Raw genomic sequence first — 26686 nt, 5'->3', positions numbered from 1 at the left:
TTAAGACAGGGTTAAAATATAAAACAGCAGAAAATCCAATTACCACCTTTTTGGGCTGATTACCAATTAATGTGCAAATATACTTCAAAATGTTATTAGTGTACAGTGCAATATTCACATTATTTTGTAATTTTTTAAACTTTGAAATGCACTAAAAAAAAGGCTTGAAACTGGTAATTTTGTGTGTAAATTTTCAAATATTTTCTGATTTTTGACCCCCGTTGTACCAAAATCTGTTATGAAGAGGACCGTAAGTTGTTTACTCCGTGATCTTCAGGACTTCCATTGCATCCTGGTTTACATGACGGTAAACTAATCTGAATTTGAGTGTAATCAAGCCTCTTTTAGCACAAGCGCTCAGCTCTTTTCCTCTTTTTTTTTTTACCTCACTCACATGTCTGTAACCATCAACTGTCCATTTTAGACTAATCCTACATAAACCTCAATTTTAAATTCTCTGCATATATTTTGTCTTCTCATGTTCTTAGTATCTTCCTCACAGAATTGTGTTAGTCTTTTGCATTTTCCTTTGTTTGCTTCTTGTATTGCTGCTTGTGTTTTTATTTATCCTTATTTTGGTAGGGAGGTGAAAGTAAAGTAATTATCACCTAAGAGAACAAGCCAGTATCACATTGGATAACTTGTTCAATATCTTCCAATGATGATCGATTGCTTTACCTACGAACAGATTTTCCATGAGTAAAAGCACAAATTTTGTGAAACGTTCAACTGGTCAGACAGCATCCATGGACAGAGAAATGGAGGTTGCATTTCAGCACTAGGACCTTTTGCCAGAACTCAGATTTTCTAATTTTACTGTGGATGGTTTCTGTTTCATTGGATCATATTGCACTGGAGCTGGCCCACTCTTTGTGATAGCTTCCATCACTAGTATTGTGGCTGTGCTCGGATCCCAACAACCTGGGGGCTGTGCAGTCTGGCTGCAAAGCTGGCATTAGAAGCCACCTTAGATGTTCAAACTGAGATTCTTCATAGAGACTACGTCAATAGCTTTCTGCCTCTTTTGGATTTTGGATGGCTTTGCATGATTTCCAAATGTGATCATAGACATTTGGTACGAAATGAGGAAAAAAACCAAACTATAAATAATAAAAATTAAAATATACTTAAAAGACATAAAAATAATAATTCTATTATAATCTCTATTGGTATATTAATGTTCACAGATCTTAAGGGTATTAGCTAAATCTGTCTTTTTACTCATTAATCTCAATATGGCCAAATCATTGAATTCTAGCATGGAAACAGGCCCTTCAGCCCAACCTGCCCACACCAATCAACGTGTCCCATCAACACTAGTCCCATCTACCTGTGTTTGGCCCATATCCCTCTAAACCTGTCCTATCCATGTACCCGTCCAAATGTTTCTTAAATGTTGTGGTAGTACCAGGTTCTACTACCTCCTCTGGCAGCTCGTTCCATACACCCACCTTTTGTGTGAAAAGGTTACTCCTCGAGTTCCTATTAAATCTTTCTCCCCTCACCTTAAACCCGTTCTCTGGTTCTCAATTCCCGTACTCGGAGCAAGAGACTCTGTGCATCTACCCGATCTATTCCTCTCATGATTTTGTACACCTGCATAAGATCACCCCTCATTCTCCTGCGCTCCAAGGATTAGAGTCCTAGCCTGCTGAACCTCTTCCTATTGCTCAATAACAATATGCTTCTTGGCAATATCCTCGTAATTCCTCTCTGCACCCTTTCCAGCTTGACAACATCTTTCCTATGACATGGTGCCCAGAACTGAACACAATACTCTAAATACAGCCTCACCAATGTCTTATTTAACTGCAACATGGTCTCTCAACTTCTATACTCAATACTCTGACTGATGAAGGCTGATGTGCCAAAAGCCTTTTTGACGACCCAATCGATCTGTAATGCCACTTTCAACGAACTATGTACCTGAACTTTCAACGAACTAGACCCCTCTGCTCTTCAACTCTCCCCAGAGCCCTGCCATTCACTGTGTCGGTGCTGCCCATGTTAGTTTTCCCAAAATCCAACATGTCACATTTCTCTGTATTACATTCCAGGAATTAGGATAAATTGTTTCAGAAACCAGTTGCGCAATCGTAGAAACATAGAAAATAGGTGCCACTTAAGAACCACTACTGAGAGTCTTATGCACAATTCCCACTACAGTGCAAAAACCTTCTTATTTTTTTCATTCAACCCATAGATGCTGCTCACTTATTTTTTTTCCATTTCTCTGAATTGAAGTGGAATTTTAATTAATAGCTAAGACATCCCCTCCCCCGCATTGCCCACCCTCCCTAATTCTGACTTGTTTCAATAATGGCTACCATGTCTTCCTAGTTAAATATATGCCTGCAATTCATTCATTTTGTTCTTTGTATTTTGAGTTTGTATAAACATTCATACAAAGGACGTTCAGGCCACGTCTCCTATCGGTACTTTATAGCTTTTAATCTTCCCTTCTGCTTTCATGCCTTGCATTGTGTTTTAATTTGGGTCCATTATTAATGCTACCATGTACTCCTTGGGTACCTGTGCTTTGCTTAAATTAAAATGTAAGATTGGGGATAATATACTGGTTTGGATTAAACATGGCTTAAAAGAAGAAAAACAATAGGAATAAACTGGTCATTGTTTGCTTGGTAGTTTAGGGTGCCAAAGGTAGAAGTGTTTTTTCTTCAGGTGTTCATAATCCATAACAAACATTTGGATGAGGGGAAAAAAGACACAAACCACTGGAGTAACTCAGTGGGTCAGGCAGCATTACTGGCAAATACAGATAGATAACGTTTAGTATCCACCTAAATACTGGGCGGCACGGTGGCTCAGCGGTAGAGTTGCTATCTTACAGAGCTTGCAGCACCAGAGACGCGGGTTCGATCCTGACTATGGGTGCTGTCTATACGGAGTTTGTACCTTCTGCTCGTGACTGTGGGTTTTTCTCTGAGATCTTCGGTTTCCTCCCACACTCCAAAGACATACAGGTTTGTAGGTTAATTAGCTTGGGTTTGTATACTTGGTATAAGTGTAAATTGTCCCTAGTATGTGTAGTACAGTGTTAATGTGCGGGGATTGCACTAAACTAAACTTGCCAGCCTTTGTCCCACACCAATTCTTTTTTCCTGTTTGCACCCCTCCCACCACAATCAGTCTGAAGAAGGATCCTAATCTGAAATGTCACCTATCCGTGTTCTCAGGAGATGCTGCCAAACCCGCTGTTACTCCAGCACTTGTGTCTTTATTTTGGTAAACCAGCATCTGCAATTCCTTGTGTCTACATTTGGATGAATGAGTTTGGTACATTCAAGTTATCTATTGATACAAAACTAGATGGTGATATGAGGTGAGGAAAATACTGAGAGGCTGCAAGGGAATATAGACAGACTAATTGAATGGGTGTGGACATAGCAGTATATAATATAGAAAAATTGTTAAATTATCCATTTTGGTAACATAAAATAAAACAGAGTAAAATACAGTATGAGCGATTGAAGGAGATTGGTGTTCAGAACTTGAGTGTTTCCTGCACTCCAATCACTTTAAGCTAATGTGCAGGTACAGCAAGCAGTTAAGAAGGTAAATGGTATGTTGGTCTTCTTTCCCCTTACTACTTTTAGAATTGGTTGGAATAAGTTGTGCCCAATGTATGGGAGATTTGTAATTTAATTTTGTGCAACATAAGTTTTGATTTTGTGCATCCTTAAGGATTGAGGAGGCTAATTTAATGATACTGGCCGTCAGAAATTCCCTTATGGTGATGTTGGTAGCAGTTGTTGAGTCCATGTAGTGTTGTGGAAAAACGGCATTATTCACTTTGTGTTTAACATTTTGTTGAGCCATTTATTTAATAAAAAGCTAAAGTTTCTTTTATTTTCATTCATTCACAGGATGTGGACATTGCTGGCAAGGTCAGCATTTATTGTCCATGCCTATTTGCCCCTTAAACTGAGTGGTTTCAGAGGGCAATTTGAGTCAACCACATTGGTGGGTCTGGAGTCACATGTAGGACAGACCGGGTAAGGATGGACATTGGTGAATCAGCTTAGTTTGTATAATCATTCTTTAGCTTCATTTTCAACAGTTATTGATACTAGCATTACGTGCACAATTTATTTATGTGATGTTAATTTAGATTCTATATTCACTTACTGGAACTTAACTCTGGAGATTGAATCTGTGGCACCTGCCTCATATTAGTCTAGTAACAACCCACTATGTTGCCTTTACTTACTTATTTACTAACTGAATTAGAAGGAGATTCTATTTCTGGATAAATTTGTCTTCAAGCCTGTTTATTTTGACTTTACCTTCATTGACTCCTTGAAGCAATGGGATAAATTTGGGAACATTTGTAGATCTCGAAGGAAGGTGCATTGCCATTTGCTAATCTTACCTTTGACAGTTTATTCATTTATTTTTCATGAAGTTTGGCTTGCTGAGCCTAAACATGCTGCAAGTATTTTCCAGTTTAAAAAGGATTAAATAAATGTGTTTTTTAAAATCCATTGCTGATTACATTGAAAAGTGTTGAAATGCATCCTATTATCATACTACAACATGCTTCAATGACTCCTAAAGAAATAACTAAACTACAAAGTAGGATGGACGGTACTCTTAATTTTGCAATAAACCTAATATATTTTATCTAGACTGAATTATTTGTATGTCAGTGAAACCAAAGATCAATTCTGAGTTATTCAAATCTGGAATCTTTTAATTTGTGACATCTAACAAGTTATGAATTTTATCACTGAAATGGGAAGGACTAGGGATTATAATATTTGTGAGAAAAAAAATATTAATCCCCTCTGGGGTGGTTAAATATATTTATCCTCTTACCAGATGAGTATAAATCATATCAAAGCCGAAATGAGTGTTTTTCTATTTCATAAGCTTTAAATTGTGTAGACATTGCAATTGAAAGAAATGCTTTGGTTAGTTTGTACAGTATACTAATGTCATTGATGCCATTTTATTGTGTATCATTGATCAGAATAGCTCCAGTATATGAATGACCTCAAATTGTTTTAAGACCAGCTGGCAAGAGTTGATGTTTTGTCCGCTGCTAGAATTTCAGTTATTCCCGTAAATTGATATCAAACGGAAAACACAAGTAAGGCAAAATTAAAGATGAAATGAAGCTGATTTTCATTCCATATGCCATTCCAGAGATGCTACCTGTCCTGCTGAGTTACTGCAGCATTTTGTGCCTACCTTCGATTTAAACCAACATCTGCAGTTCTTTCCTACGCACATTCATTCTATATGCTGTAGTACCACCATATGACAGACTGCTGACTAGAGTCATTCACCGCAGAAACGGGACCTTCTGCTCAACTAGACCATGCCGACCAAGACACCCCATCTAAACTATTCCGATTTAATCACAATTGGCTCATATCCATTTGAGGTCATAAGTGATAGGAGCAGAATTAGGGCAATCGGCCCATCGTCTACTCCGCCAATCAATCATGGCTGATTATCTCTCCCTCCTAAACCCATTCTCCTGCCTTCTCCCCATAACATCTGACACTTATAGTAATCAAGAATCTGTCTATCTCTGCCTTGAAAATATCCATTGACAGCCTCCACAGCCTTCTGTGGTGATGAATTCCACAGATTCACCACCCTCTGACTAAAGAAATTCCTCCTCATCTCCTTCCTAAAAGAACGTCCTTTAATTCTGAGCCTATGACCACTAGTCCTAGGCACTCCCACTAGTGGAAACATCCCCTCCACATCCACTCTATCCAAGTCTTTCGCTATTTGGTACGTTTCAATGAGATCCCCCCTCATCCTTCTAAACTCCAGCAAGTACAGGTCCAGTGCCGTCAAACGCTCATCATATGTTAACTCACTCATTCCTGGGATCATCCTTGTAAACCTCCTCTGGACCCTCTCCAGAGCCAGCACATCCATCCTCAGATATGGTTCCCAGAATTACTTACAATACTCCAAGCGCCTCAGCATTACATGCCTGTTTTTGTATTCTAGCCCTCTTGAAATAAATGCTAGTATTGGGCTTGCCTTCTTGACTACCGATTCGACTTGCAGATTAACTTTTTGGGAATCTTGCACCAGCACTACCAAGTCCCTTTGCACCTGCGATTTCTGGATTCTCTCCCCATTTAGAAAATAGTCTATCCCTTTATTCCTACTACCAAAATGCATGACTCCACATTTTGCTACACTATATTCCATCTGCCACTTCTCTACCCACTCCCTCAACCTGTCCAAGTCCTTCTGCAGAGTCCTGACTTTCTCTACATTATCTGCCCCTCCCCCTATTTTCGTATCATCCGCAAACTCGGCCACAAAGCTTTCAATCCCCTCGTCCAAATCATTAACATACAACGTGAAGAGTAGCGGCCCCAGCACCGACCCCTGCAGAACTCTGCTAGTTAATGGCAGCCAACCTGAAACAGCCCCCTTTATTGCCACTCTTTGCCTTCTGCCGTCCAGCCAACCTGCTATCCATGCTAGTACCTGCCCTTTGGTACAATGGGCTCTCGTCTTCCTTAGCAGCCTCACGTGCGACACTTTCTCGATGGTAAACTCCATCCATTGACCCTCCTTTGTCTGTCCTGCTATTTACTTCTTCAAAGAATTCCAGCAGATTTGTCAGGCAACATCTCCCCTTCACAAAACCATGCTGACTTCGGTCTATTTTATCATGAACTTCAAAGTACTCCGTAACATCATCCTTTATAATAGACTCTGAAATCTTACTAACCACTGAAGTCAGACCAAACGGCCTATAGTTCCCTTCTTGAACAACATGCTTTGCTCCCTTCTTGAACAACAGGGTAATTTTGGCAAATTTCCAATTGTCTGGAACCACTAGTGACTAGTGATTCTTGAAATATCACCATTAATAACTCCACAATCTCTACATCCACCTCTTTCAGAACCCAGGTGACTTATCCACCTTTTCAGCTTCCCAAGCACTTTCACCTTAGTAATAGTCACTCCACTAACTTCCACCCACTGACTCTCTTGAATTTCTGGCACGTTGCTGGTGTCTTCCACTGTGAAGACTGAGGCAAAAAAGTTATTTAACTCTGCCATTCATTTATTCTCCATTATCACTTCTCCTGCATCATTTTCCAGCGGTCCAACATCCACTCTTGCCTTTTTCTTCCTCTTTAAATAACTGAAGAAATTCTTGCTATTGTAGTGGCCTGGCTGAGGCCAGAAAAAGGCTGGAAGCCAGGCAGGTTTAGAAAGTTCTTTATTTGGTTGTGAGCCTCCACTCACAACGAAGTCCACCGCAGGGATGAACCACTCCCCCAAACGGCCTGAGTATTAACCCCGTAAGCCTGTCCGTCAAGTGCCGAGGGGGCTGACCCTAGGAGTGGCCTGATACCCAGGGACCGCCACACTATCCTCTTTTATATTATTAGTTAGCTTCGTATTTCATCTTTTCTCCCCGTGTTGACTTTTCCTTTGTACTTGTCCACATGTCTATTAAATGTTGCTATTGCCCCTGCCTCAGCTACTTCTTCTGGAGGCTTGTTCCATATACCCACCACCCTCTGTGTGAAAAGGTTGCCCCTCGGGTTCCTATTAAATGTTTTGCATCCCCTAAGCCTGTGGCCTCTAGTTCTTAATTCCACTACCCTGGGAAGAAGAATGTGCAATCAACCTGTCAATTCACCATATGATATTATGCACCTCTGGAAGATAACCCCTCAGTTTCATGCACTCCAAGCAATCAAGTCCTAGCTCAACATCTGCCTAATGCTCAGGCCCTCGGGTCCTGGCAGCAGAATTATAAAACTTCTTGGCATCCTTTCTACTTTGATGGCATATTTCTTGTAGCAGGGTGGCCACAATGCTCCAAGCATGGTCTTGCAACATCTTGTGCAACTGTAATGTAATGTCCCAACTTCTATACTTAATTCCCTGATTGATGCAAGTCATGTGCCGAAGCCGCCGCTTCTCTATATCAGCTTATGAAGCCACCTTCTAAAGAACTATGTACTGGTACCAGGGCAGCACAGTGGCACAGCTGGTAGGTCCACTGAGTCGCAGCACCAGGGACCCAGGTTCGATCCTTACCTTGAGTGCTGTACATGTGGAGTTTGCACGTTCACCCTGGGTGACTGCGGGGCTTTCCGCTGAGTGCTCCATTTTCTTCCCACTTCCCAAAGACGTGAATTTGTAGGATAATTTGCCTCTGTAAATTGCCCCGAGTGTCTAAGGTGTGGATATGAAAGTGGGATCATGTGGAACCAATGATTACATGTGAGTGTTTTCATGCTGTATCTGTAAATTACTCTGTGACACTCTCCAGGGCCTTACTGTTTTCTGTGAAGGACCTGCCTTGGCTGACTTGCCAAAAACCAATACCTTGCACTTATCTGAAATAAACTCCATTTGCCATTCCTACGCCTACTTACGCAGCTAATCAAGATCCTGCTATAATTCTTGATAACTATCCCTTGATAACGCACCCTGGCCACTCCCTCTTCTCCCCTCTCCCATCAGGCAAAAGGTATAGAAGTGTGAAAACTCACACCTCCAGATTCAGGGACAGTTTCTTCCCAGCTGTATTAGGCAAATGAATCATCCTACCACAACCACTACCACAACTCATCCATTGCATCCGCTGTTCTAGATGTCAACTTCTTTACATTGGCGAAACCAAACGCAGGCTCGGCGATCGCTTCGCTCAACACCTTCGCTCAGTCCGCCTTAACCAACCTGATCTCCCGGTGGCTGAGCACTTCAACTCCCCCTCCCACTCCCAGTCTGACCTTTCTGTCATGGGCCTCCTCCAGTGCCATAGTGAGGCCCACCGGAAATTGGAGGAACAGCACCTCATATTTCGCCTGGGCAGCTTGCAGCCCAGCGGTATAAACATTGACTTCTCCAACTTTAGATAGTTCCTCTGTCCCTCTCTTCCCCTCCCCTTCCCAGATCTCCCACTGTCTTCCTGTCTCCACCTATATCCTTCCTTTGTCCCGCCCCCCTGACATCAGTCTGAAGAAGGGTCTCGACCCGAAACGTCACCCATTCCTTCTCTCCTGAGATGCCTGACCTGCTGAGTTACTCCAGCATTTTGTGAATAAATACCTTCGATTTGTACCAGCATCTGCAGTTATTTTCTTACACAACCAGAGAGCAGTGCTGAACTACTATCTACCTCATTGGTGACCCTCGGACTATCCTTGATCGGACTTTGCTCGCTTTACATTACACTAAATGTTATTCCCTTATCATGTACCTATACACTGTAAATGGCTTGATTATAATCATGTATTGTCTTTCCACTCTGGTTAGCACGCAACAAAAGCTTTTCACTGTGCCTGTAAACTAAACTGAAACAACAGCACCATCTTCGCTGCCTATGATACCACCTCTGTTAGGGTCATCTGCAAACATACTAATCATGCCTTATACATTCTTATCCAAATCGTTGATATAGATAACAAACAGGAATGGGTCAAGCACTGATCCTGAAGCACACCACTAGTCACAGGCCTCCAGACGGAAAAACAGTTTTTCACTACCACCCTCTGTTTCTTGCCAAGAAGCCAATTCAGTATCCAGTTAGCTAGCTTTCCCTGTATCCCATGCGATCGAACCTTCCAGAGCAGCCTACCATGTGGAACCTTATCAAGGGATTGCTGAGGTCCATATAGACTATGTCTACGGCCCTGCTCTTGTCAACTTTTTTACTCCTTCTGCATAAAGAACTTCTGCTGACTATTTCTAATCAACCCCTGTCTACCCAAATGCACATATAACTTATCAGAATCCTCTGCAGTAACTTTTCTATCACAGATATTAGGCTTACTGGTCTAAGGTTCTTAGGTTTTTCCTTTGCCGCCTTTCTTAGATAGAAGCACAACATTCACAACTTCCCAGTCTACAGGCACCTAACCCACGTCTAATGATGATTTATATATCTCAGCCAGCTCTCCTGCAATCTCTTGTGTAGCTTCCCACAATGTTCTTGGATATGTTTGATTAGGCCTGGGAGATTTATTCACCTTCATGCATCTTAGGATGCCCAACACCTCCTCGACTGTAATACTGACTGTCTTCAACACATCTCTGTTAACTGTCCCAACCTCCCAAGTCTTCATGTCTTTCTCTGCAGTAAAACATAGGAGAATTATTCATTGATGACCTTGCCCATCTCCTGTACCTCCACACATAAATGACCAATTTGATTTCTGAGGGTCCCTATCTTATCGTCAAGCTTTTCCCTTAATATAATTTCCTGTTATCTCTTTTCTTCTCCTTAATCTGCCAATGCTACCTCATGCCACCTTTTTGCTCTCCTGATTTCCTTCTTAATTATTCCCCTTAATGTCTGCACTCCTCCAGGGATACAGTTGAACCCACCTGATACAGGGCTCGATTTTCTTGACTAGAGTTTCAGTTTTTCTCATCAGAGTTCCTTACTCCCACTTGCCACGCCCTTTATTCTAACAGGAAAATGCATCCCTTGAACTCTCACTGTCACATTTTTAAAAGCATTCCACTTTCCAGATGTCCCTTTGCTCACAAACAACCTACTCCAGTTAACTTTTGCTAGTTTCTGTCTAATACCACCTTGCCCCTACTTGTGGACCAGCCCTGCCCTTATCCATAATTATTTTAAAGCTAACATAACTGTGATAGCTGATCCTAAAATGCTCAGTCACTGACACAACAGTCACTTGCCCTGCCCAATTCCTTAAGAGTAGATCAAGCTTTACCTTCTCTCTTGTTGACCCTCAACATATTGTCTGAGGAAGCTTTCCTGAACAAACTTGGCAAATTTCACCCATCTAAGCCCTTGGCATTAAGGCCCTCCTGGTCTATATTGGGAAAATTATAATCCCCTGCCATGCCAACCCTATTACTCTTGCAGTTACCTGCAATCACCCAGCATATTTATTACTCTTGCAGTTACCTGCAATCACCCAGCATATTTATTACTCTAATTCCTGTCAGGGGCCTACAGTACAATCCCAATAATATGATTATCCCCTTTTTATTTCTCAACTCCACCCAAATAGCCAAATAACCCATCCATTGGAAGACCGTTCAGTACTATCATTTCATACTACTGCCGTGATGTTCTCTTTAATCAATAAAACAACTCCCCTTCCTCTTTTACCTCCACCTGTATCTCACCTGTAGCACATACCCTGGAACATTTAAGCTGTTCAGTTCTTTCCCTGCCATACCCAGGTTTCTGTAATGGCTACAACGTCCCAGTCGCACATACCTATCCATGAGCTCAGCTTGTCCGCATTACCTCATGGGCCTCTAGCATTGAACTAAATGTGATTTAGTTCAATCATCTTTTATGTTCCCTGCCGTCTCCTGCTATCCTGTCTTCTGAACCCGCTTTCATTGACTGTACCAACTTCCAACCTCCCACCTGCCTCGCTACTGCTTTGGATCCCATCGAGCCAAGAGAGTCTGGTTTAAAGCTTCCTGGGTAGCACTAGCAACTTGTCTGCTCAGAGATTGGTTCCCCTCCAGTTCGGGTGGCAACCCATTCCTCTTGTCCAGGTCTATTCTGCCCCAGATTTGGATTCCAATGATCCAAAAATCTGATTCACTGCCACCTGCACCAACTCCTAAGCCATGCATTTACCTGTCCTATTTTCCTATTCCCACCATCACTCGTACGTAACAGCAGAAATTATCTAGAAATCACTACCCTTGAGGTCCTTCTTTTTAACCTTTTATCTAACTCCCAATACTCACTTTGCCGGTCTTCATCTCTTTTCCTACATTACTTTTTTGTGCCAATGTGCACAACGACTTCTGGCTGATGTTTTCCCATTCCGGAACAAGTTGTGGCCTCAAATTATTTCAATATTCACACATCGCAGTTTTTTTCCATATGTTCTATTTTCTTCTAGTCCCTCCAGTACTTGCCTATTCTTTGTAAATATGTCTTTTGTACAATACAGCAGTGATTACATTTCAATAAAGCCTCATGGCCTGAAGGACGTGCAGAGATAATGAAAGTTTATTTTGGGTTGAGAAGTATCCAACAGCTATTCAACGTTTGGTGCTCTTAGTTTTAAGAGATCATTGAAAACAAAAAGAAATGGAAAATATCAAAAATGTATCCCCTCTATATTTTGTGAGAGTTTAAGTGAATGCATCCCTTTCCCGTGACAGACTTAATAGTAAGAATAGGAAGCAAATTAAGGGTTTGTTGACCTGTTCATGAGCTCCAGTTCCTTTATCAATTGAACTATTGGGAGGTAATCTTATCATTTTTAAGATTCCTTTTATTTTGCCTTTCTCTCCTTTTGTTTCCTATAAAAAGCATCAGAATAAAATAAAGACAAAGAAGAATGTCTTCCACACAAACATTTCAAGGATACTAGCATCCTCTTGTGTAGCATATACAGTAATTTGTTCTATTTGTTTCTAAACCAGGTTGCAGAAATTGTGTTAACGTTCAAGGTGATAAAAAGCATATTGCTATAAAAAACATTTTACTTTTAGTGTTGACTATTTTAATAGCAGCCAGTTATACATTCAGGCAATATGGCCAATCCAATCACACTTCAAATGAGAAGTTGAAAACAGAAAATCAACAATATTGCATTGTCTGCCATGAAGTCTTTATATTTGTAATTTGTGTTATATTTCATACGCTTACTCCGAAATTCGGATGCAACACTCTTTGTGTTGTGAAATTTAGCAATGAAACAATGGTGAAATGTGGTAGACATCTTAAATTATTCCTCATAATTTATACCTGGAAGATATCTGTTTCTCCTCCTGTAGAGAATCTGGTGTTTCCTGAATTGAACGAATACTGAAAATAATGTATGTTATTTCTCTCAGGAGCAAGCCCCTCAAAGCATCTCCTGCTTTGAAGATAGCAGTGATGATGATGACGACCAAACACTGAAGATTTTTGATGAACTAAAACACAAATATTCTCGGGCCAAAGCTCACAATAAAAAGCTGACTCAGGAACTTAAAAAAGTTACGACAAAACTTCGGTATGTTGAAGAAAAGCAAAAAGAATATGAACATATGGCTTCTGAGCTACAAAGGCTGAGAGACCTCAATATGGATCTTCAAAATGCACTACTTTTGAAGTTATTTAGATGTAAGTCTTGTCTTTAAATATAATGCTAGTTCAAACTGAAGCAAGTTATTAATATTTGGAATGGTAAACTTGTAAATGAATTTTAGTACCAAATTGTCTTGATCTTCATACATCCTTTATGACTCTTGGCAAGCAGAATAAAATTCACCATCAAATAGGATAAAGTACATTTTAAGATTTAATTGTGTATTTTTGTTAATGCAGCCTATTGCTTTGCTACTTTGCAAACTGAAGTCTAACAAACTCCAGTTAACTAGTGAAGAGTTTAATTTCTTTCTGCAGAATATACTTTTTAAATTATTACATACTGCTAACTGTTCTCTTCTCAAACTCCTCGGCTAAGTAAGTATGGGGGTAATTTATAGTGTTCTGGAACTGCAGTCCTGATTATATTAGGATGTACTATTTGGGGTATTTTAAACGGGTTAAGATGAGGTGGACTTAATTGAGATGTTGAAAATATCTGCCACTTCATCCCTTAATAATTTGCAATACCTCCATCAATCTCTTTTGATCAATTTTACAACTCTATCATTTTTGTACTACTTTGTTCCAGACACATTATTTGTGAATTTGCCTTTTACTTACTTCAGCACTTAAATCCTATCAGTCATGTGCTTAAAACTGTGATCCTCCTAAGAATTTATTTAAAATCCATTGGTATTTCAGTCTTTCAATTTCATTTCTGTCACTTGCCAAACATTCCATTTAAAAAAACAGGTCGTAACCACTGATTCTTGAATTCCATTGTACTATTTTTTTCCCAACTCGTTTTCATTACAATGGAGAAAGACTTTGCAATTGAAAAAATAGCCGGGTTAAACTTGTCTTATTTATGTTGTCCTAAATGGAAGTGTTATTTGAAAGTTGTGCGTTAGGTGAGTATTGATGTAGTGACATGTTATAACATGGAGTAACAAGTTGGGCCGCACTACAAAATCATTCTGGTACAGGGATGATTGGCTCAGGCCACGTAATACGATAGAGGCTGGGAAAAGGCTGAGTTCTTCCAATATTTTGTGTTCTGCTCAAGATTCCAGCATCTGCAATAGTTCTTTGTATCTCCTGCTTATTAATTATTCACCGGATGACGCCAGCAATGGCTGCCTCGCCAACAGTCTGTCTGTCCTTTCCATCTTTGTATCTGTTTTGTGTGTGTTAGATGTATGTTTTTTACTGTTCTTTAGATTGTTTTATGTGGGGTGTGGGGGGGGGGGGGGGAGTTGGGGGAAACTATTTCTAATCTCGTACCTCGACGGAGATGCGATTTTTTTCCGTATCGTATCTCCGTCCGCACTGTGGACTTGCCATCACGGAGCTCGCGATCCCTGTCAGGAGACGTCTTTGGGGCCCCAACCGTGGGAGCTGCGGGATTTTAACATCACAGAGCCCGCGGTCTCTGGTTAGAGACTGACATCGGGGACTCCAAGCCGTAGGAGTTTCGACCGCCCCGACGCGGGAGTTTCGACCGCCCCGACGCGGGAGTTTCGACCGCCCCGACGCGGGAGTTTCGATCGCCCCGACGCGGTGGTTTCGATCGCCCCAATGCGGGGGTTTCGACCGCCGGCTGCGGGAGCTTCGATCGCCCCGACTACGGATGGTTCGACTGCCGCGACAGCAGGAGAATAAAGAGGAAGGAGATTGGACCTTATTTGAGTCAAGTCAATTTGTCACATACACATACAAGATGTGCAGTGGAACGTGGGGAATCCACTGTGGTGGATGTTTACGTTAAGTTTTATGTAGTTGTGTATCTTGGTGTTTTTTTTTTAGTATGGCTGTATGGTAATATGAGTTTCACTGTACCTTAATTGATACATGTGACAATAAACTGACCTTGAAACCTTATTAATCCAGCCTTTTTCAACTACTCTGTTTAAATGCAAAATTTGAATGGTGGTATCGCGTGGAATGAGGTTGTGATCTACCCATAAGTAGGAATCAAATGGCTGAATCCAACATTATTCTGGGTGAATAAGCGTGCTATTAAACATTTATACTTTGAGTAAACCGGCTATGTTGATATTTCCTATCATAAATGCTAATATATTTGGGGTTTTTTTGTAAATGGACAACTATCTGATGTAGCATTTGGTTTAAAGGAATTGGCTTCTGAAAACATGTCTGGTTGATTTTCTGACTAAACTCAGTGAGAAGACCTATGGCATTTTCTTTTTGGTGACTAATTTCTACACACTGGCTTGCATTTGGGAAGATTTTGAGTTATAAATAATGCTGTGTTTCAAACTGCTATGGCCTTTACCAATTTTATGGTTGTTTAGTTCCATCCTTTATTCCTCAGTACTCTCCTGTGTAAATTACTATGTATCATTAATCCTGTTGTTTTTCAGATTTATTTTTATTTTTATTGGGACCTCGCACAGATTGTTTTATTGTCATTTGCTTTATCCATGTCTGGTTCATGTCCGTTCTTTAATTAGTTTCAAATTGGCCATTAACATTTATTTCCGTGTTTTTATATTTTCAGTACCAGAGCAATACCATGGTTCCAATCCTGAAGAGGAGTTAATTGACAACCCAGCTGCTCATCAGCTAATTTCTAGTCCTCCGGTATCTTCAGTTCTGCAGGATCATTTGAATATGCAACAAAGAATTTATCCCTGCAAGAAAAGTCCACATCCTCTTCTTCCAGCTCCAACAACTTCTGATCATCTGGATAACCAGACCGAAAATGGGAACAATATGCTGTCGTGTCCATGGGCTGCCACACAAGCCATTGCTCTGGCTCAACCCAGTGTCTACTCTGTTCAGGATGGAAAGGTAATAGTTTTATGTGGTGGGAATTCTTTGTGCATTGTATGTACAAGCGAAATTTACAGATTCTACACTATTTGTTGATAGGTTCACATTGGAGCTAATATATGGATTGATGAGGACAAGTGGGAAGCAGTTAAACGTCAGCCAAGTGATTCAAGGTTCACAAAGTGTTTGGCTGTCGCGGTGTGGGGAGTGGATACCTTGAAGGACAGAAGTGTCACTGGAATTGCATGCAATTCAACAAAGTCATCTCCAAAACCACCTCTTTCCCCCTACAAAGTGCAGATTATTAAAGGTAAGCCAAAGGACAATTTGTGTGGGAAGGAACTGCAGATGCTTGGTTTAAACCAAAGGTAAACACAAAATGCTGGAGTAACTCAGCGGGGCTGGCAGCATCTCTGGAGAGAAGGAATGGGTAATGTTTCGGGTCGAAACCCTTCTTCAAATCTATATATAACAATCTATATATATACTATATTAAGTACCCCTCTTGGATGCACCTCAAATTCTGCCCCATCTAAGCTTTTGGCACTGACCAAGTTTTGGTCAATATTGGGGAAGTTAAAGTCACCCACTGAGACAACAGTGTTGCTTTGGGTTCTCGGTAATCTGTCTGAATACTCTGTTCCTCTATCTCCCGCTTGCTATTAGGGAGCCTATAGTATAATCCCATTAGAGTGCTTGCACCTTTCTTGTTTCTAAGCTGTACCCATATCACCTCAGCAGACGAACCCACCAGTATGTCCTCTGTGCCGCTGTGACAATCTCCTTGATTAGTAGTGCAACTACTCACCTCTTGCCTACCTCTCGATCACGTCTGAAACAATGAAACCAAGGAACATTGAGCTACTGGTTGAGTCCCTCTCAAAACCCTGTTTCCACAATGGCCACAACATCATAGTCCCAAGCATTGATCCAGAGTCTAAATTCATCTGCTTTCTCCACAATACTCCTTGCATTGAACTAAGCACACTTCAGTCCATTGGTATCACCGTATTCCTCTGTCTCTCGTTGCCTGTCCTTCCTTTGAAACTTACTGGTGCCCACCCCTACCTTTACATCACCTCTTCTAATTTCTGACTACTCTGGTTCCCACCCCCCTGCTTCTCTGGTTTAAACCTTCCCGTGTAGGACTAGCAAACTCCTAGCAGGAATATTGGTCCCCCACCAGTTCAGGTGTGTAACCCATCCCTTTTGTACAGGTCACCTCTGCTCCAGAAGAGATCCCAATGGTCTAAAATAATTGTATCAATCCATCTGTCCCATCTACCTATTCCTAACCTCACTAGGATGTGGCACTGGGAATAATCTGGAGATTACTACCTTCGGGGTTTTATAATCTTCTATCTAACTCACTATATTCACTTTGCAGAATCTCGTCCTTTATCCTACCTATGTCATTTGTACCGATGTGCACAATGATTTCCAGCTGCTCGCTCTGCCTCTTGAGAATGTTCTACAAACCCTTGGAGACATCCTGGCCTCTGGCACCAGGAGGAAACACACCATCCTGGAGTCTTGTTTACTGCCACAGACTCTCTCGTCTGTCCCCCTAACTAATGAGCCACAGAATCTCTCGTCTGTCCCCCTAACTAATGAGTCTCGTTTCCCATTGGCTCTGTCTGACTTTTCCCTTCGCAGCTGTGCCTCAGAAACAACCAGGCCCAACACCGCACTCTGGGTCACTGCTTCTGCTGCTGCTACTCTCCCATGACCGATCCTTCCCCACAACAGTATCCAAAGGAGCAGAACTGTTATGCAGGGGAATTGCCCCGGGGGATTCCTGATCTTTTTGCCCACTCCTTTTCCTGGTGGTCACCCAGCTACGTCCTGCTGCACCTTAGGTGTGACCACCTAACTGTAACTCCTATCTATGACACTCACTCCCCGGATAATCCTGAGGTCATCCAGCTGCAACCTCAGTTCCTTAACACAGTTCTTCAGGAGCTGTAGCTGAACACACTTACTCCAAGTGAAGCTTCAGGGGCACAGGAAATGCCCCTGACTTCCAGCATCTTGCAGGTGGAACATTCCACCTGCTGTCTCCATGACACCAAAAACCTAGGAAGAACTACACAGAAAAGCAATTTGCACCGTAACCTGCAGTTACTCTTCCTCAGGCCTCTCGCCTGTTGAGTCAAAGCCTCAGTGCTAGACTTGCCCCCAACACAAGCCTTCTCCAAATAGGCTGCTCTGCTACACCCTTCCTTCCTTTTATTGGCTTCTGTGTCTCTTCCTCAGCCGATCAACATTTCTGCTTTCTCTTGAAAAATGCTTTTCAATCAAAACCTGTTCTTTCACTCGACTCACCTGGATTTTTCAAAAATCCTTTCCCAGCTCTCGAAATGGCTGCTCACCAATTCCCCGCTCAAATTTTGAAGATTAAAAAAAATCCCCCGCACTCTCTGCTCTCTTCCTTTTATTGGCGGCCATCTCCTCTTCAACCAGTCAAAAGGCTGTTTTAAAAAAAATGTCCTGCATTATATTGATAAAAGATTATTTTCAATCAAAACCTACTCCTTCACTGAACTCTGCCTTTGATTTTTGAAAAATGCTTTCCCTCTTCTAAAAAATAGACAACTTCTGGAGTAACTCGACGGGTCTGGCAGCATCTCTGGAGAAAATGAATGTGGTGATGTTTAGAGTCGGGTCCCTTCACCAGACGGATTTTTGGGGGAAAGGAGAGAAAGAAACTTGATAGAAAGAGGACATCTCAGATCTTGGGAGCAAAAGTGGCAGAGACAGAGAAATTGGAAACATGTTTGCTAGAGGCAGTGTGGGAGGAGGTGTAGGCTACACCACAGTACGTGAGGACATAGGACCTGGTCTCGGACAGGGTGGTCTGCAGCACTGGGGTTCCGCAGGGAACAGTGCTAGCTCCATTCTTGTTCACCCTGTACACTGCTCTGCAAACTCCTATCTACAGAAGTTCTCTGACGACTCTGCCATCGTCGGCCTCATCACAGGCGACGATGACAGGGCGTACAGAGAACTGATCAAGGAGTTTGTGAACTGGTGCCAGCGGAACTGCCTCCGGATCAACGCGGGGAAAACCAGGGAGATGGTGGTAGATTTCCGCAGGCGCAGCCAGGTCCCCCCGACACCGGTGAACATCCAGGGAATGGACATCGAAAGGGTGGACTCATAAGTACCTGGGTGTTTACCTCAACAATAAACTGGACTGGACTGAAAACACCGATGCGCTATACAGAAAGGGCCAGAGCAGACTTTATCTGTTAAGGAGACTCAGGTCCTTTGGAGTGCAGGGGGCATTCCTAAGGACCTTCTACAACACGGTGGTTGCATCGGCCATTTTCTATGGAGTGGTCTGCTGGAGCAGCAGCATCTCAGCGGCGGAGGGGAAGAGACTCGACAAGCTGGTCAGGAAGGCCGGCTCTGTCCTGGGTTGCCCCCTTGACTCAGTGCAGGTGGTGGGAGAGAGGAGGATGATGGCAAAGCTAACATCGCTGCTGGACAACGATTTCCCACACCATGCAGGACACTGTCACTGCACTGAGTAGCTCCTTCAGTGACAGACTCCTTCACCCCAAATGCGTGAAGGAGAGATATAGGAGGTCCTTCCTTCCCGCTGCTGTGAGACTGCACAACCAGCACTGCTCCCAGCAGACCAGTCAACAATAACAGCTAAGAACACACAGAAATCTGATGACAATTTATGTATCTTTTATTTATAATGAATGATCTCTTGCTCTCTTGCTGTCCACTTTGCTGCTGTAACACTGTAAATTTCCCCGGTGTGGGACGAATAAAGGAATATATTATTATTATTATTATAACAACTGATAGATTCGTAGTTAACGACAATGTCTGACAGACGTCTGTCCCCCTGGAGGCAGAGATCAAGAAAGTGGATAGTTGAAGTGAATTTTAAGGCAGGGTGAAAATTAACGGTACAGTTAATGAAATTACTGAGTTCTGCACTGGTACCTGTGCAGTCGATGATGCAGCGAAGAAAGAGTTTGGGATGGTGCTGGTATACCTTTGGAACAAGAGCTGTTTGATGGAACCGACAAAAAGGCAGGCATAAGTGGGGCCTATGTGGGTGCCCGTGGCTACACCTTTAACTTGGAAAAAGTGAGAGGAGTTATGGAGGGTAAGGACAAGTTCTACCAGGCAACGACTGTGTTAGTAAAGCAAAATTGGTTTGGGATAAGTTCAACCCCCTCCCTCCCTCCCCACTATCCTGTATCGACCTATTGCCTGCCATGCTTTGTGCTGCCTAACCTGCTGAGTTATTCCAGAACATTGTCATTTTTGTAAACCAGCATCTGCTGTTCATTGTGTCTATATTTCTCTCCTCACATAATTGGATGCTCACCAACTCTCTCCCTGACTTTTGAAGATTAAAACAAGTCTCTTGTAGTGTTTATGAGCCTGGTAGTTGTTGGGAAGAAGTTATTCTTAAATGTGATGAACACAGTTTTCAGACTCCTTTACCACCATTGTTGGGCGTGAAATGAGAGTGTGGCCAAGGTGGTGTGGTCTTTGATGATGCTGGCTGCCGTTTTGAGGCAGTGTTTCCTAAAGATCCCTTTGATGGTTGGTAGCTCGGTACTCGTGATGGACTGGATAGAGCCTCACGACCCTCTCCCTCATCTCCCTCATTACTGGGCATTCAAATTTCCCTTACAATCTCCCTCATTACTGGGCATTCAAGTTTCTGAACCAGGTTATGATGCAATCAGTCAATATGCTCTCTACCGTACACCTGTAGAAGTTTAAGTTTGTATTTGTCGACATAAAGAATCTCCTCAATCTTATAAGAAAATTGTTAAAGGTAAGTGCAAGGCATTCAAAAGATATTTGGACAGGTACGTTGGTATGAACGGTTTAGAGGGACATGGGTTGAACACAAACATAGAGGATTAGCTTTGATGTGCATCTTGTTGGCATTGACATCAGGCCAAAGTTTCTGTGCTGTAGGATACTGATTCTATATTGGGGAAGTTGAAATCTCCTGATATTAAAATGCTATTACTCTTATATCTCTGAATTTTCAACATATCTACTCTAAGTCCTGCAGGCTGTTCGGAGGCCTGGAGGACATCCTCGGCAAACGCCCTCGTTTATTTGTTCTTGTGCTTAATTCATATGACTCTATTTGAAGAACCATTGAGAATAACTTCCCTCATTACTGCACTCATTCACTTCTTAAACAATATTGCAATGTCACCACTTCTTTTATGTTCCCTGATAGTCAGTAGATTCGTAGTTAACGACAATCAATAGTCTGACCCCCTGGAGACAGAGAGATCAAGAAAGGGGATAGTCCGTGAATTTTAGGGCAGGATATCAGTTCTTAAGATTCTATACCCTGGAATTTTGAATTTTCTGTCCTGCCTTTCTTTTAAACGTGCCTCTGTGATAGCAATAATGTCATCTTCCTACATTCTGATTGGTTCTCTTGCTCCATCGGCCTCATTAGTTGGACTCCTTCCATTAAAGTGGATGCAATTTAGCCTTGTATTACTCCCATGTGTTGTATTATGCTGTTTCTGGTCTTCCTTCTATGTGTTATCTCACCTTCCCATTCTCCCCCCTCACTCATTGAGTCCATGGCAAGAATGCCACTGAGTGATGGTGTGAGTCGGTGGCAACAGTGGTGCCACTGAGCTAATGTGACGAACTGTACTTCTGTTTACAAAAGCAAATCAATTCCTACAATTTAGAACTCTGGATTGATATTTTGGTTATTTTATTAATCAAACTAAGTAATATTCTATTTCTTCTCCAGAACAATTACTGACTAGAATACGACAAGATGCCAAAGATGACAATGAGATCCATAAGCGACTAAATAAAGTAAATCGATATATTGGGGAAAAAATCATGGACATTAATAAGCAGTGGCGAAAAGCTAAAGCAGAAATATCAAAGTTTAGAAACTGTGAATGTGAGATCGGTTTAAAATGTGATATTCATGCACATTATGAGAGATCTGAGGTACCCATCAAGGAAGAAATTGAAACCTTTATCTATGAATAATCTAGTGAGAATAACAAAGTTCTGTTCATGGAGATTGTTACTAAAAATGTACAACTGTTATTTGATTACAGTGAAATCTGTTTGTACTCATTTGTTTACCATAGAATGATATTGCAGAAAAATATTTTCTATTGGTTTTTGTGTAACTGACCATTTTATAACTGTTAAATCATTGAAACTGTAGAGACTATTATAATTTGTTGAATTCTGCAAAACCAAGCCATTTGGCCCATTGCACATCCACCATGTATCAGTGCTCGCTACTTACCTTTCCTCCCGTTCTCCCATCTAAAGACTTTTATACGTTATGCATTTATGACAATTTCCAATCAGTTGGATTCTTTTTGCTTCCCCTTTTATTTTGATGTTTTTTTAGTTTATGCCCTTCCTTCTTGGGATGATACATCACTGAATATTGGTATTTTTCCTTTCTATTTTATAGTCCTTTATAATTTGTATTGTACACCAATCAGCCAAAACATTATGACCATCTGCCTAATATGCTGTTGGTCCTCCGTGTGCAGCCCCATACGCAGCAGGGTGCGATGCACTGTGTATTGTGACACATTCCTCCCGTGACCACCATTAACATTTTTCTGTGACTTGTGCCACAGTCGACCTTCTGTCGGTTCGGACCCGACGGGATAGCCTTCATTGCCCTCGCGCATCGATGAGCCTTGGGCGCCCAACACCCTGTCGCCAGTTTGTGGTTTTGTCCCTCCTCGGACCACTGTCGGTAGGTACTCACCACTGCTGACCGGGAGCACCCCACAAGCCTTGCCGTTTCAGAGATGCTCTGACCCAGTCGTCTGGCCATAACAATTTAGCCCTTGTCAAAGTTGCTCAGGTCTTTACTCCTGCCCATTTCTCCTGCATCCAACACATCAACTTCACATGAACTGACTGTTCACTTGCTGCCTAATATATCCCATCCCTTGACAGGTGCCATTGTAACAAGATAATCAATGTTATTCACTTCACCTGTCAGTGGTAATAATGTTTTGGCTGATCGGTGTAGTTGTAATTTACTGAGTCAGATCTCTTTAATTTGATTGTAAAACTGAACAAATATGAAAATTTATCATTTGTCTATAACTAAATTTTCCCATTGATATGTTTTCACTGATTCTTTTTTGTATTCTCGCCAATATCTATTTAATTTTCAAAGTTTCAGACAAAACCAGATATAAAACTTAATTTGGTCATATGTACAGTTTTACTTTTGTATTAATTGTACTGATTTATAAAACACAGGAACTTGTATATGTTTTTGAGGTTTTAAGTACCATTAAGTTTTTGGATGTGGGGATCACTGAAATGTTTACCTTGATTTCATGGAGAGGTCATTTGTTCTGTTTTAGGGGAAGCAGATGCTCCCTGGTATTTAAATAACAATCAACTTTCACACCATGTATCTGAGCAAGCCTCGACCGTGTTTTGTCAAGAGATTCAGATAAAATCCAGCCTATCGGAGCAGGCCTAATTCTGATCCGATATCTTATGAATATAGTTATAAACATAAATTGAAGAAAATTTGCAATTCACACTGGGGTACTTTATTTTATAGTTGGAGTACTTTATTTGATAAATTATACGTTGATGTCAACACCAGTCATCAGTGAAGTGCACTTCTTGAACATTGTAGGGAGAAATTCATTGTTGAAGCAGTTAAATATAGTTATGTGTATATCAATCTTCTGATCAGAAAGTATCACAAAACGCTGGAGTAACTCAGCGGGTCAGGCAGCATCTCAGGAGGGAAGGAATGGGCTTCCTGATCAGAAACCTTTTCTGTGTACAATTCTAGCCGCTGGAAAATTCAACTGTGCGATCATTATTGACTTGTTTCACCAGGTCTCCTCATGTTGTATTTAGTCAACTGTTCCCTTGGTGGGCAGCCATTTGTACCTCAGCTGATCGCTAGTTAGTGTGAACTCGGTGAGCAAAGGTCCTGTTTCCACACTATCTCTAAACTTTAGGACTGAGATGAAGAAAAACCTTTTCAGCCAGAGAGTTATGAATCTGTGGAATTCTCTGCCACAGAAGGCACTGGAAGCCAATTCACTGGATGTATTCAAGAGAGATTTAGCTATAGCTCTTGGGGCTAACGGAATCAAGGGGTATGGGGAAAAAACAAGAACAGGGTACTGATTCTGGATGATCAGCCATGATCATATTCAATGGTGCTGGTTCGAGGGGCCAAATGGCCGACACCTGCACCTACTTTCTATGTAACTAAATGAAACTAAACGTCAACAAATGCTACATGTGCTGTCATTTTTTTATTCCACTGTTTCACTGTTGGAGCTTTTAAGTGTTAACTCTGAGACACTTGGCAGCCAATTTGCAAATCAAGCTCTGAGAGGCAGCAATATGAAATTTGAGTGAGGGGGTTCATATTGGTGATGATATTCTGGAAATAGCACCCCATTGTTTTCTCCATCTGAGGGGCCTGGTTTAAAATCTCATCCAAAGCTTAAAAGTTCTCATTGACGGGTCACACAGAGTTGTCTGCTTCACAACTCTGGCAAAGTGGGTTTGATTGTCACCTTCTCTTCGTACATGTGGAATTAGCATGGTCTCCCTGTTGCCTATGGATTTTCGGCCTACACCACAGTTTCCTCCCACATCCCAAAGATATGCTGCTTTGCAAATTAATTGGCTATATGTAAATTATTCAGATGTAAGAGTATCACTTACATTAATCAAGAATTCATATTTTGAACATCCACTACATAAGGTAATACGTTGTCTGGAAGATTGCAATACATTTATTCATTTGCTATTAACCCTTTAGGAAAAACCAAGGTGCAGCATCCAGGTACAATTGGATCAGCACATCCTCTTGAAAATCTGAGAATTGCTGCCTTGTTCTTTTTTAAAATAAATATTTAATAAAAGCAGCACAATGTGTTGCTCTCACTGACTTAATTTGAATAGATTGCAGACTATGGTGACATTAAAATCTGGGTGCATTCAACAAGCCAACTTGAATAGAATAGGTACAAGTTACTCTCCATTTTCCAAGTGAAAGACCCTTTTTTACTTGACTTTCTGGTATTTTGACATGTATTCAAGTAAAGACACAAGAGAAGGGTCCCAGCCCATAACGCCATCTGTCCATTACTTGCCACAGGTGCTACCTGACTGGCAGATGTATTTGTTGCTATGTATTTAAGTGCTGTGATCCTGAAGCAATGAGTGACTTTTACCACCAGATGGCAATAAAATACCACACATTCTGGATCCTGCTTCTAATTGTGATGTGTAGGAAGGAACTGCAGATGCTGGTTTACACCGAAGAGAGGCACAAAGTGCTGGAGTAACTCAGCGGGACAGGCAGCATCTCTGGAGAGAAGGAATGGGTGACGTTTCGGGTCGAGACCCTTCAGACTGGGCATTATTTTGCAGGGAAATATACTTTTATTAGTTGAACAATTGTATTTTAGAATCTGATTGTATATTAATGTAGGTTAATATTTTGTTATATATAGCACATTGTTTTAACTGAACAATGAGCATATAATCAGATAATTTCATCGGTGCAGGGTGGTTGAAACGATGGAAATCTAGGTGTACACTTAACATTTGTTGACAGTTCCAAATTTGTTAAAACAAATTTCAAATGTTAACTTACTGTTGCTTAAACAATAAAAGTTGAGAGTAACTCCAATAAAAATACAACCAGATTTTATTGAAGAAATAAAACCGATGTAGAAGATTGAAAAACATTTGCATTAAATTATTTTGTTAATTCAGTGGCTGCATCAGTGAGGGGAGGGAACCAGAGGTGCAGTCAACGACTTTGTTGAGTGTTGTGGGCTGAATCACCTGCAGCTCAACACTGACAAGACTAAGGAGTTGGTGGTGGACTTTAGAGGGAGATTGTCTCCATCAATGGTGTGGATGTGCAGTTTACCAGGGAGTACAAATACCTTGGAGTGTACATGGACAGTAAATTGGACTGGTCCAGGAACGCTGAGGCCCTGTACAAGAAGGGACAGAGCTGGCTGTACTTTTTGAGAAGGCTCTGCTCCTTCAACGTCTGCAGCATGATGCTGTAGATGTTCTGGGGCAGTAGAGGGAAGGCCGCAGACGGCAACAGGATTAACAAACTCATTGGGAAGGCCGGCTCCATCCTGGGGGCGGAGTTGGATTCATGGGAGATGGTCTTGGAGAGGAGGATGCTCCTCAAACTGCGGAGCATCTTGGACAATACAGCTTGCCCCCTCCATCATACACTGGTCAACCTGAGGAGTAACTTCAGCCACAGACTGGTTCCACCAAGATGCAGCACAGAACGCCACAGGAGATCTTTCTTCCCTGTGGCTATCAAACTGTACAACTCCTCCCCCTTCTGTCGTGGGGTAGACTGACTCCCCTCCCCAAATCTTTGCACATCCCCAATCCTTTCCACTCGTCACTTTAATTTCATGTATCTTGTTGTTTTATGACATATAGTATAAGAAAATAACTGCAGATGCTGGTACAAATCGAAGGTATTTATTCACAAAATGCTGGAGTAACTCAGCAGGTCAGGCAGCATCTCAGGAGAGAAGGAATGGGTGACGTTTCGGGTCGAGACCCTTCTTCAGACTTCAGTCTGAAGAAGGGTCTCGACCCGAAACGTCACCCATTCCTTCTCTCCCTTGTTGTTTTATGACTAATGGCAGATCAATTTCCCTCCTGGGATAAATAAAGTTCTATCACATCGTATCGTACTTTGGAATGATTTTTATTATTGTTGTTAACAAATAATTTATTAATCTATATGAAAATGCTTTCTGTTTCAATAACTGAATTATATAATAAAAC

The 26686-nt window shown here is 41.6% G+C and overlaps 1 protein-coding gene across 2 annotated transcripts in view; it reads left to right on the top strand.

The window, feature by feature from the left end:
* LOC144592550 (BEN domain-containing protein 5-like) overlaps positions 1 to 26432 on the top strand; it is a 34583-nt gene extending 8151 nt beyond the window's left edge. For both annotated transcript variants that reach the window (XM_078397129.1, XM_078397130.1), the window contains exons 3-6: positions 12817 to 13087; positions 15576 to 15868; positions 15950 to 16160; positions 21621 to 26432. In XM_078397129.1, the coding sequence (XP_078253255.1) occupies positions 12817 to 13087; positions 15576 to 15868; positions 15950 to 16160; positions 21621 to 21871 (1026 nt within the window). In that variant the 3' untranslated portion in view covers positions 21872 to 26432. The remainder of the gene's footprint in view (positions 1 to 12816; positions 13088 to 15575; positions 15869 to 15949; positions 16161 to 21620) is intronic.
* Positions 26433 to 26686: the final 254 nt, after the last annotated feature.

Source organism: Rhinoraja longicauda, chromosome 4 (assembly GCF_053455715.1).
Source record: "Rhinoraja longicauda isolate Sanriku21f chromosome 4, sRhiLon1.1, whole genome shotgun sequence".
NCBI classification, from domain to species: Eukaryota; Metazoa; Chordata; class Chondrichthyes; order Rajiformes; family Arhynchobatidae; genus Rhinoraja; species Rhinoraja longicauda.
Note: the sequence above shows the minus strand (reverse complement) of the source record. Positions and strands in the feature narration are given on the sequence as shown.